Source organism: Oncorhynchus gorbuscha, unplaced genomic scaffold (genome assembly GCF_021184085.1).
Source record: "Oncorhynchus gorbuscha isolate QuinsamMale2020 ecotype Even-year unplaced genomic scaffold, OgorEven_v1.0 Un_scaffold_1372, whole genome shotgun sequence".
NCBI classification, from domain to species: domain Eukaryota; kingdom Metazoa; phylum Chordata; class Actinopteri; order Salmoniformes; family Salmonidae; genus Oncorhynchus; species Oncorhynchus gorbuscha.
This window is the reverse complement of record NW_025746165.1, coordinates 35,001-47,500: the sequence shown is the minus strand read 5'-3', so window position 1 is coordinate 47,500 and position 12,500 is coordinate 35,001. Positions and strand designations below refer to the sequence as shown.

Sequence of the window (12,500 nt, the reverse complement as noted above, 5' to 3'; positions counted from 1 at the left end):
GTAACCCAGGTAGTCCACCACACCTCCAGCAGTGAAGTAACCCAGGTAGTCCACCACACCTCCAGTAGTGGAGTAACCCAGGTAGTCCACCACACCTCCAGTAGTGGAGTAACCCAGGTAGTCCACCACACCTCCAGTAGTGGAGTAACCCAGGTAGTCCACCACACCTCCAGTAGTGGAGTAACCCAGGTAGTCCACCACACCTCCAGTAGTGGAGTAACCCAGGTAGTCCACCACACCTCCAGATCTGACCAGAAATGTGGGTCACACCCACACACACACACACACACACACACACACGCGCACGCACGCACGCACACGCACGCACGCACGCACAACCGCACACGCACGCACGCACACCCGCACACGCACGCACGCACGCACACCCGCACACACACACACACACCCGCACACCCACACACACACACACACACATACCCGCACACCCACACACACACACACACACATACCCGCACACCCACACACACACACACACACACACACCCGCCCACACACACACACACACACACACACACACACACACACACACACACACACACACACACACACACACACACACACACACACACTGCTGCTCATGCTGTTTGACATGATTGATGAATTATTTCCACTCAGCCAAAGAGGCGGAGATCCCAGGATATCTGAGGTACTTTATTACAGGGTGACTGACTCCATGTGACTCTGTGTCAATAACCTCTATCGCTAGTACAGAACTAAAGATAACATCCTCTCCTGTCAACACATAGCAACAGTCAGTAAGCATCCTCTCCTGTCAACACATAGCAACAGTCAGTCAGCATCCTCTCCTGTCAACACATAGCAACAGTCAGTCAACATCCTCTCCTGTCAACACATAGCAACAGTCATTTAGCATCCTCTCCTGTCAACACATAGCAACAGTCAGTCAGCATCCTCTCCTGTCAACACATAGTAACAGTCAGTCAGCATCCTCTCCTGTCAACACATAGCAACAGTCAGTCAGCATCCTCTCCTGTCAACACATAGCAACAGTCAGTCAACATCCTCTCCTGTCAACACATAGCAACAGTCAGTCAACATCCTCCCTGTCAACACGTAGCAACAGTCAGTTAGCATCCTCTCCTGTCAACACATAGCAACAGTCAGTCAACATCCTCTCCTGTCAACACATAGCAACAGGCAGTCAACATCCTCTCCTGTCAACACATAGCAACAGTCAGTCAACATCCTCTCCTGTCAACACATAGCAACAGTCAGTCAACATCCTCTCCTGTCAACACATAGCAACAGTCAGTCAACATCCTCTCCTGTCAACACATAGCAACAGTCAGTCAACATCCTCTCCTGTCAACACATAGCAACAGTCAGTCAACATCCTCTCCTGTCAACACATAGCAACAGTCAGTCAACATCCTCTCCTATCAACACATAGCAACAGTCAGTCAGCATCCTCTCCTATCAACACATAGCAACAGTCAGACAACATCCTCTGTGAAGATACAGTAGGTTGTTTGTGAAAGGTGGTGTCTTTGTGAATGGGATCTGTGTGTGGCTGCGTGTGCCTGCGTGTGTGTGTGTGTGTGTGTGTGTGTGTGTGTGTGTGTGTGTGTGTGTGTGTGTGTGTGTGTGTGTGTGTGTGTGTGTGTGTGTGTGTGTGTGTGTGTGTGTGTGTGTGTGTGTGTGTGTGTGTGTGTGTGTGTGTGTGTGTGTGTGTGTGTGTGTGTGTCTCAGAGAGGATCTGTAGGAGATTTGAAGAGATCAGCTATGACCGCCTGTGGTCAAGGATGTGAAGGCTTTCTCCCACTCTGACACATGATCCCAGAGCGCTCTAATTGGCTCACACGTGATCAGCGAGCACTCCGATTGGCTGAAGGGCGAAGTGGGCGGGACATGAGGTCATCAGTTCGTAAGCTCATGACATCATCAGACCTCTGAGAGCCCCTGGGACAGATGCTGTGGTTGGTTGCTAGCCTGAGGATGATTAGCCAGTTAAAACCCTAAAGCTGTGTCACTTAATAGAGGTCAGAGGTCACAAAGGCTGTGTCCCAAATAGCAATGTGGTCAGTTAGTGGGTCCATCGTGTCAAAAAAACCTGAACCAGTAACCAGGGGTCACATCCAGTAACCAGGGGTCACATCCAGTAACCAGGGGTCACATCCAGTAACCAGGGGTCACATCCAGGAACCAGGGGTCACATCCAGTAACCAGGGGTCACATCCAGGAACCAGGGGTCACATCCAGTAACCAGGGGTCACATCCTGTTACCAGGGGTCACATCCAGTAACCAGGGGTCACATCCTGTTACCAGGGGTCACATCCAGTAACCAGGGGTCACATCCAGGAACCAGGGGTCACATCCTGTTACCAGGGGTCACATCCAGTAACCAGGGGTCACATCCAGGAACCAGGGGTCACATCCTGTTACCAGGGGTCACATCCAGTAACCAAGGGTCACATCCAGGAACCAGGGGTCACATCCAGTAACCAGGGGTCACATCCAGTAACCAGGGGTCACATCCAGTAACCAGGGGTCACATCCTGTTACCAATAGTCACATCCAGTAACCAGGGGTCACATCCTGTAACCAGGTGTCACATCCAGTAACCAGGTGTCACATCCAGTAACCAGGGGTCACATCCAGTAACCAGGGGTCACATCCTGTTACCAGGGGTCACATCCAGTAACCAGGGGTCACATCCTGTTACCAGGGATCACATCCAGTAACCAGGGGTCACATCCTGTTACCAATAGTCACATCCTGTTACCAGGGGTCACATCCAGTAACCAGGGGTCACATCCTGTTACCAGGGGTCACATCCAGTAACCAGGGGTCACATCCAGGAACCAGGGGTCACATCCTGTTACCAGGGGTCACATCCAGTAACCAGGGGTCACATCCAGGAACCAGGGGTCACATCCTGTTACCAGGGGTCACATCCAGTAACCAAGGGTCACATCCAGGAACCAGGGGTCACATCCAGTAACCAGGGGTCACATCCAGTAACCAGGGGTCACATCCAGTAACCAGGGGTCACATCCTGTTACCAATAGTCACATCCAGTAACCAGGGGTCACATCCTGTAACCAGGTGTCACATCCAGTAACCAGGTGTCACATCCAGTAACCAGGGGTCACATCCAGTAACCAGGGGTCACATCCTGTTACCAGGGGTCACATCCAGTAACCAGGGGTCACATCCTGTTACCAGGGATCACATCCAGTAACCAGGGGTCACATCCTGTTACCAATAGTCACATCCAGTAACCAGGGGTCACATCCTGTAACCAGGGGTCACATCCTGTTACCAGGGGTCACATCCAGTAACCAGTGGTAACATCCTGTGTGAATCCCAAATAGCACATTATTCCCTATATAGTGCACTACTTTAGACCGAGCCCTATTCCCTATATAGTGTACTACTTTAGACCAGGGCCCTACTCCTTATATAGTGCACTACTTTAGACCAGGGCCCTTAGGACACAGACAAGATATGACCCCTAGTTCCGAGTTCAGGTTGTTAACTCTTCTTCCTAACAGGAACAACATGCTAATGCACAGGAAGTGGGCTTTTGAATGTCTTACAGGGGTATTACTGTAACCTTTATTTAGCAGGAAGTGGGCTTTTGAATGTCTTACAGGGGTATTTCTGTAACCTTTATTTAGCAGGAAGTGGGCTTTTGAATGTCTTACAGGGGTATTACTGTAACCTTTATTTAGCAGGAAGTGGGCTTTTGAATGTCTTACAGGGGTATTACTGTAACCTTTATTTAGCAGGAAGTGGGCTTTTGAATGTCTTACAGGGGTATTACTGTAACCTTTATTTAGCAGGAAGTGGGCTTTTGAATGTCTTACAGGGGTATTACTGTAACCTTTATTTAGCAGGAAGTGGGCTTTTGAATGTCTTACAGGGGTATTACTGTAACCTTTATTTAGCAGGAAGTGGGCTTTTGAATGTCTTACAGGGTATTACTGTAACCTTTATTTAGCAGGAAGTGGGCTTTTGAATGTCTTACAGGGGTATTACTGTAACCTTTATTTAGCAGGAAGTGGGCTTTTGAATGTCTTACAGGGGTATTTCTGTAACCTTTATTTAGCAGGAAGTGGGCTTTTGAATGTCTTACAGGGGTATTTCTGTGTATTTCTGTAACCTTTATTTAGCAGGAAGTGGGCTTTTGAATGTCTTACAGGGGTATTTCTGTGTATTTCTGTAACCTTTATTTAGCAGGAAGTGGGCTTTGAATGTCTTACAGGGGTATTTCTGTGTATATCTGTAACCTTTATTTAGCAGGAAGTGATGCTGTGCTGTGTTTACATTCTGCTTGGTGTGCATACAATTCAATCCATGCATTAGCTATTGTTACTAAACTGTTATGAGCTCAAAGAGGACGTGCAACATTACTGGATTCCACAGGAGGGCGCCATCTCCCATGTTATTGTCCATGTTGTAGACTATATCACTCAGCCATCTCCCATGTTGTAGACTATATCACTCAGCCATCTCCCATGTTATTGTCCATGTTGTAGACTATATCACTCAGCCATCTCCCATGTTGTAGACTATATCACTCAGCCATCTCCCATGTTATTGTACATGTTGTAGACTATATCACTCAGCCATCTCCCATGTTGTAGACTATATCACTCAGCCATCTCCCATGTTGTTGTCCATGTTGTAGACTATATCACTCAGCCATCTCCCATGTTATTGTACATGTTGTAGACTATATCACTCAGCCATCTCCCATGTTATTGTACATGTTGTAGACTATATCAATCAGCCATCTCCCATGTTATTGTCCATGTTGTAGACTATATCACTCAGCCATCTCCCATGTTATTGTACATGTTGTAGACTATATCAATCAGCCATCTCCCATGTTGTAGACTATATCACTCAGCCATCTCCCATGTTATTGTACATGTTGTAGACTATATCACTCAGCCATCTCCCATGTTGTAGACTATATCACTCAGCCATCTCCAATGTTATTGTACATGTTGTAGACTATATCACTCAGCCATCTCCCATGTTATTGTCCATGTTGTAGACTATATCACTCAGCCATCTCCCATGTTGTAGACTATATCACTCAGCCATCTCCCATGTTGTAGACTATATCACTCAGCCATCTCCCATGTTGTAGACTATATCACTCAGCCATCTCCCATGTTGTAGACTATATCACTCAGCCATCTCCCATGTTATTGTACATGTTGTAGACTATATCACTCAGCCATCTCCCATGTTGTAGACTATATCACTCAGCCATCTCCAATGTTATTGTACATGTTGTAGACTATATCACTCAGCCATCTCCCATGTTATTGTCCATGTTGTAGACAATATCACTCAGCCATCTCCCATGTTATTGTCCATGTTGTAGACAATATCACTCAGCCATCTCCCATGTTATTGTCCATGTTGTAGACTATATCACTCAGCCATCTCCCATGTTATTGTCCATGTTGTAGACTATATCACTCAGCCATCTCCCATGTTGTAGACTATATCACTCAGCCATCTCCCATGTTATTGTCCATGTTGTAGACTATATCACTCAGCCATCTCCCATGTTGTAGACTATATCACTCAGCCATCTCCCATGTTGTAGACTATATCACTCAGCCATCTCCCATGTTATTGTACATGTTGTAGACTATATCACTCAGCCATCTCCCATGTTGTAGACTATATCACTCAGCCATCTCCCATGTTGTTGTCCATGTTGTAGACTATATCACTCAGCCATCTCCCATGTTGTAGACTATATCACTCAGCCATCTCCCATGTTGTAGACTATATCACTCAGCCATCTCCCATGTTGTAGACTATATCACTCAGCCATCTCCCATGTTATTGTACATGTTGTAGACTATATCACTCAGCCATCTCCCATGTTATTGTACATGTTGTAGACTATATCACTCAGCCATCTCCCATGTTAGTGTACATGTTGTAGACTATATCACTCAGCCATCTCCCATGTTGTAGACTATATCACTCAGCCATCTCCCATGTTGTAGACTATATCACTCAGCCATCTCCCATGTTGTAGACTATATCACTCAGCCATCTCCCATGTTGTAGACTATATCACTCAGCCATCTCCCATGTTATTGTACATGTTGTAGACTATATCACTCAGCCATCTCCCATGTTATTGTACATGTTGTAGACTATATCACTCAGCCATCTCCCATGTTAGTGTACATGATGTAGACTATATCACTCAGCCATCTCCCATGTTGTAGACTATATCACTCAGCCATCTCCCATGTTGTAGACTATATCACTCAGCCATCTCCCATGTTATTGTACATGTTGTAGACTATATCACTCAGCCATCTCCCATGTTATTGTACATGTTGTAGACTATATCACTCAGCCATCTCCCATGTTATTGTACATGTTGTAGACTATATCACTCAGCCATCTCCAACATAACTATGTTTCACATCCACAAGAGGGCATGCATATCACAATATCACAATATCTCAATCTTACAATGTCACAATATCTCAATATCTCAATATCACAATATATATAATGATCTAGTGTGAATCCAAGATTGAACCCAGGTCTCACTGCTCTCTCTCTCTCTGTGGCTGGCGGGTCCTCTGAGGTCATGCCACCTCAGGGCCTGCAGACAGTGACATTAGAACTCCAGAATTAGCTCTGCCGTAAGGCTAATCACCTGGAATTGAGACCAGTGGGGACTCATTGTAAGCAGGCAGGACACCTGAGGTGACTGGCAACAGAAAGAAGGAATGAGGAAGTGTTGTGATGTCCATAGGGTTTGCTGTGAACTGCTCTTTCATTCCAATAGCAAACAAAGCTTTCCTCTCCTCTCCTCTCCTCTCCTCTCCTCTCCTCTCCCTCTCCTCCTCTCCTCTCCTCTCCTCTCCTCTCCTCCTCCTCTCCTCTCCCTCCCTCCTCTCTCTCCTCCTCCTCTCCTCTCCTCTCCCTTCTCTCAGGTCCTCTACCGTCGAAAGGAGAAGGTTGAATATTCTGACAGGCAGACCAAAGAGCAGTCCGTGTTCCCCAGCCGCGACCTTCACCTGACCCCTGTCACTGTCCCACCCCGGTCCCGCTGCACCCAGTCGGAGCCCAGACCCAGCCCCAGGTAGGTTGGAGCGTGATTAACTACAATTCCCATAATGCAACACATATTTGAAGCCCCAAGTTGTAGCGTGATGTACTACAGTACCATAATGTTATGTGTAATACACCTGTATTCATAAAGTATCTCAGAGTATGAGTGCTGATCTAGGATCAGGTCCTGCCTGACCATATCAACCTATTCAATCTGATCTAAAAGACCAAACTGATCCAAGATCAGCTCTCTTACAGGGCAGCAGGTAGTCTAGCAGTTAGAGCAGTGGACCAGTAACCAAAAGGTCGCTGGTTAGAATTCCCGAACTGACAAGATGAACAATCTGCTGATGTGCCATTGAGCAACGCACTTCAGGAGGGCGGCACTGAGCCTGTAAAACAACACATTTCACTGTCCCTACCCAATGTATGTGACAATAAAACATATGTCTTTCTACTGTGAGATGCTTTGTGAATACAGGTCCTGGTTTTATCTTTAGTAAAGGTGTGTCTGAAGCTAAACTAATGCTGTCCCATCTTGTCATTATTCCCCAGGTCTTGGTTTTATCTTTAGTAAAGGTGTGCCTGAAGCTAAACTAATGCTGTCCCATCTTGTCATTATTCCCCAGGTCTTGGTTTTATCTTTAGTAAAGGTGTGCCTGAAGCTAAACTAATGCTGTCCCATCTTGTCATTATTCCCCAGGTCTTGGTTTTATCTTTAGTAAAGGTGTGCCTGAAGCTAAACTAATGCTGTCCCATCTTGTCATTAATCCCCAGGTCCTGGTTTTATCTTTAGTAAAGGTGTGCCTGAAGCTAAACTAATGCTGTCCCATCTTGTCATTAATCCCCAGGTCTTGGTTTTATCTTTAGTAAAGGTGTGTCTGAAGCTAAACTAATGCTGTCCCATCTTGTCATTAATCCCCAGGTCTTGGTTTTATCTTTAGTAAAGGTGTGTCTGAAGCTAAACTAATGCTGTCCCATCTTGTCATTAATCCCCAGGTCTTGGTTGTATCTTTAGTAAAGGTGTGTCTGAAGCTAAACTAATGCTGTCCCATCTTGTCATTAATCCCCAGGTCTTGGTTTTATCTTTAGTAAAGGTGTGCCTGAAGCTAAACTAATGCTGTCCCATCTTGTCATTAATCCCCAGGTCCTGGTTTTATCTTTAGTAAAGGTGTGTCTGAAGCTAAACTAATGCTGTCCCATCTTGTCATTAATCCCCAGGTCTTGGTTTTATCTTTAGTAAAGGTGTGTCTGAAGCTAAACTAATGCTGTCCCATCTTGTCATTATTCCCCAGGTCCTGGTTTTATCTTTAGTAAAGACTTGTCTGAAGCTAAACTAATGCTGTCCCATCTTGTCATTAACCCCCAGGTCCCCTTCTCTAGCAGCATGGTCCAAGCAGAGCCAGCACCGCCTTCTACACCCACTTCCATACCTCCACCCAGAGCCTGCCGTCCTCCACCCACCACCCCTGTCCCCATCCCTGTCTCCAGCTCCAGCTGTGGTCCTCCGCAGCTCCCCCCTACCCACCAAAAGCCTTGCCTGTCAGCCAGCCCCTCTCCCTTCAGGATGAAGCCTGCCGCGTGTCTCCAGGAGAGGTGGGTGAATACTGGTTGTGATATTAAATATGGACACTCAATGTTCATCTGTGTTGGACCAAACCGATGAGCGTTCTGTATAAAAGGACAAGGACAATACTGGTTCTCGTCTCCTCATAAAGAGAAGCATGAGCAGTGTGGGTTCAGTTGTCCACTAAATGGTAACCGTTTTGAAGTAGGTTATGGCCTGATTGTCCCAGAGCTGGAGGGTCTCTCTCAATAGCTGGGCTGTAGTCTATAGCCTGATTGTCCCAGAGCTGGTGGTCTCTCTCCATAGCTGGGCTGTAGTCTATAGCCTGATTGTCCCAGAGCTGGAGGGTCTCTCTCAATAGCTGAGCTGTAGTCTATAGTCTGATTGTCCCAGAGCTGAAGGGTCTCTCTCCATAGCTGGTCTGTAGTCTATAGTCTGATTGTCCCAGAGCTGAAGGGTCTCTCTCCATAGCTGGGCTGTAGTCTATAGTCTGATTGTCCCAGAGCTGGAGGGTCTCTCTCAATAGCTGGGCTGTAGTCTATAGTCTGATTGTCCCAGAGCTGGAGGGTCTCTCTCAATAGCTGGGCTGTAGTCTATAGTCTGATTGTCCCAGAGCTGAAGGGTCTCTCTCCATAGCTGGGCTGTAGTCTATAGTCTGATTGTCCCAGAGCTGGAGGTCTCTCTCCATAGCTGGGCTGTAGTCTATAGTCTGATTGTCCCAGAGCTGGAGGGTCTCTCTCAATAGCTGGGCTGTAGTCTATAGTCTGATTGTCCCAGAGCTGAAGGGTCTCTCTCCATAGCTGGGCTGTAGTCTATAGTCTGATTGTCCCAGAGCTGGAGGTCTCTCTCCATAGCTGGGCTGTAGTCTATAGCCTGATTGTCCCAGAGCTGGAGGGTCTCTCTCAATAGCTGGGCTGTAGTCTATAGCCTGATTGTCCCAGAGCTGGAGGTCTCTCTCCATAGCTGGGCTGTAGTCTATAGCCTGATTGTCCCAGAGCTGGAGTGTCTCTCTCAATAGCTGGGCTGTAGTCTATAGCCTGATTGTCCCAGAGCTGGTGGTCTCTCTCCATCGCTGGGCTGTAGTCTATAGCCTGATTGTCCCAGAGCTGGAGGGTCTCTCTCCATAGCTGGGCTGTAGTGTATGTGAGGTCAGGGCAGGATTTGGTTGGATGTTGGCGGCCAATCAAGAACTGTCCTAGTGACACAAAGAACGGACGGATGGGGAGAGGACAAGGATGAGTGGGAGCTTGGGAGGGGGAGAGGAGGGGGAGGAGGCGGAGGAAGGGGAGAGGAGAGGGGGAGGGAAGGAGGGGAGAGGAGGGAGGGAAGGAGGGGAGAGGGGGAAGGAGAGGAGAGGTGGGGGAAGGAGGGGAGCGGAAGGGGTGATGTCTAAAGTCTTTAATGTTGCTCTTCCTCTCTGGCTTGACTTTAGAAGAACACTGTAAGTGATGTCTGGGAAACTTTCCACTGCTGCTTTTAACTACACAGAGATAGACACAGAGAGAGAACACAGAGAAAGACACAGAAAGAGAACACATAGAGAGACACAGAGAGAGACACAGAGAGAGACACAGAGAGAGACACAGAGACAGAACACAGAGACAGACCACAGAGTGAGACACAGAGTGAGACACAGAGAGAAACTGGTTTGAAGACATTTGAAGGTTTTCATCGCTGCGTTTACACCAAGCAGATTAGATGTTGTAGCTACACACAATGCCCAAATGAATGTCTGATACCAGCAGATTGTATCATCTCCCAGCAGTAAGTTGTGGGTTATGTTATCACATCCCACTGCACTCAGGTGAACTGTTACATGCTGGCCAGAGTCCAGAGGCATTGAGCCGTGGTATTTTCCCCAGACCTCTAACATCTGATTGTGTTTGGTGGCAGGTGTTCTCCGTAGAGTACGTGTAGAACGAGGGGTAGAACACCTCCTCTGCCTTAGTCTGAGGAAGGTGGGAACAGGGAGGAGGAGGAGGAGGGGGAGGGGGAGGAGGAGGAAGGAAGGGGGAGAAGGAGGGAAGAGAGGGAGAATGAGGAGATGGAGGATGTAGAGGAGGAGGAGGAGAAGGACGGAAGAGGGGGAGGCTCTTCCTCTCTGGGAGGAAGGAAGAGGGGGAGGAGGAGGAAGGAAGAGAGGGGAGGAGGAAGAGGAAGGAAGAGAGGGAGAAGGAGGAGATGGAGGATGTAGAGGAGGAGGAGGAGAAGGACGGAAGAGGGGGAGGAGGAGGAAGGAAGAGGCGGAGGAGGAGGAAGGAAGGGGGAGAAGGAGGAGATGGAGGATGTAGAGGAGGAGGAGAAGAAGGACGGAAGAGGGGGAGGAGGCGGAAGGAAGAGGGGGAGGAGGCGGAAGGAAGAGGGGGGGAGGAGGAGGAAGGAAGAGGGGGAGGAGGAGGAAGGAAGGGGGAGAAGGAGGAGATGGAGGATGTAGAGGAGGAGGAGGAGAAGGACGGAAGAGGGGGAGGAGGAGGAAGGAAGAGGGGGAGGAGGAGGAAGGAGGGGGGGAGGAGGAAGGAAGAGGGGGAGGAGGAGGAAGGAAGAGGGGAGGAGGAGGAAGGAAGAGGGGGAGGAGGAGGAAGGAAGAGAGGGAGAAGGAGGAGATGGAGGATGTAGAGGAGGAGGAGGAGAAGGAAGGAAGAGGGGAGGAGATGGAGGATGTAGAGGAGGAGGAGGAGAAGGAAGGAAGAGAGGGAGAAGGAGGAGATGGAGGATGTAGAGGAGGAGGAGGAGAAGGACGGAAGAGGGGGAGGAGGAGGAAGGAAGAGGGGGAGGAGGAGGAAGGAAGGGGGAGAAGGAGGGAAGAGGGGCAGAAGGAGGAGATGGAGGATGTAGAGGAGGAGGAGGAGAAGGACGGAAGAGGGGGAGGAGGAGGAAGGAAGAGGGGGAGAAGGAGGAGATGGAGGATGTAGAGGAGGAGGGAGGAGGAGGGAATGAGGAGGAGGAAGGAAGGGGGGAGAAGGAGGGAAGAGGGGCAGTAGGAGGAGATGGAGGATGTAGAGGAGGAGGAGGAGGGAATGAGGAGGAGGATGAGAAGGATGGAAAAGGTGGAGGATGAGATGGAGGACATAGAGGAGGAGGTAGAATAGGAGGGAAGAGGACGTCTTGGTTCTTTCTCAAATAATCTTACCTTGATTCCTCACCTCCTTCTCAAAACCCATTGAAGGAGAAGGTACATAGCCCCTCCCCCTCTGACCTTCTACTCTTATACAGTTGAGAAGGAGGTGAGGAAAGATGAATTGAGATTGAGGCCCCCTTATGTCACAAGTCACCCTGATGTTTATAAGAAGGAAGTGAGAGAATGTTCCGGAACAGGCCTCTGTCAGGAATGTTCTTTATGTAAAACAATGAACCAGGATAAAATACAATGAGAGAGGGTTCATTTCACTGGCAGGTGTCTCATGGTGATAGATTACATAGGATTTTGGGGGGGGATATTGTCAAGTGCTTTTGTAACATTTTGGAGTGCAGTTTGAGGATGCCTGATATCGCTCAGGTCTGGAAATGTAATGTGTATTTCCTCTATTTAATGTAGGTTAGAATGTATATGTTATATGACAGGAAGAAGATCATTAACACTGTCAGCATTATATATTTTAAGCAGTAAGGCCCGAGGAGGTGTGGTATATGGCCAATATACCAGGGCTAAGGGCTGTTCTTAGCACAACGCTACTAGGAGTTTCTGGATACAGCCCTTAGCTGTGGTATATTAGCCATACACCACAAACCCCCAAGGTGCCTTATTGCTATTATAAACTGGTTACCAACATAATTAGAACAGTAAAAATACATGTTTTGTCATACCTGTGGTATACGGTCTGATATACTACGACCGTCAGC

General features: G+C 48.0%; 1 protein-coding gene across 1 annotated transcript in view; it reads left to right on the top strand.

The window, feature by feature from the left end:
• The window catches only part of LOC124022405 (receptor-type tyrosine-protein phosphatase R-like), a 131,305-nt gene that overhangs the window by 95,024 nt on the left and 23,781 nt on the right, over positions 1 to 12,500 (top strand). Inside the window, 3 exon segments of the mRNA XM_046337340.1 lie at positions 6,976 to 7,083; positions 7,086 to 7,124; positions 8,463 to 8,689. Of these exon segments, the coding sequence (XP_046193296.1) occupies positions 6,976 to 7,083; positions 7,086 to 7,124; positions 8,463 to 8,689 (374 nt within the window).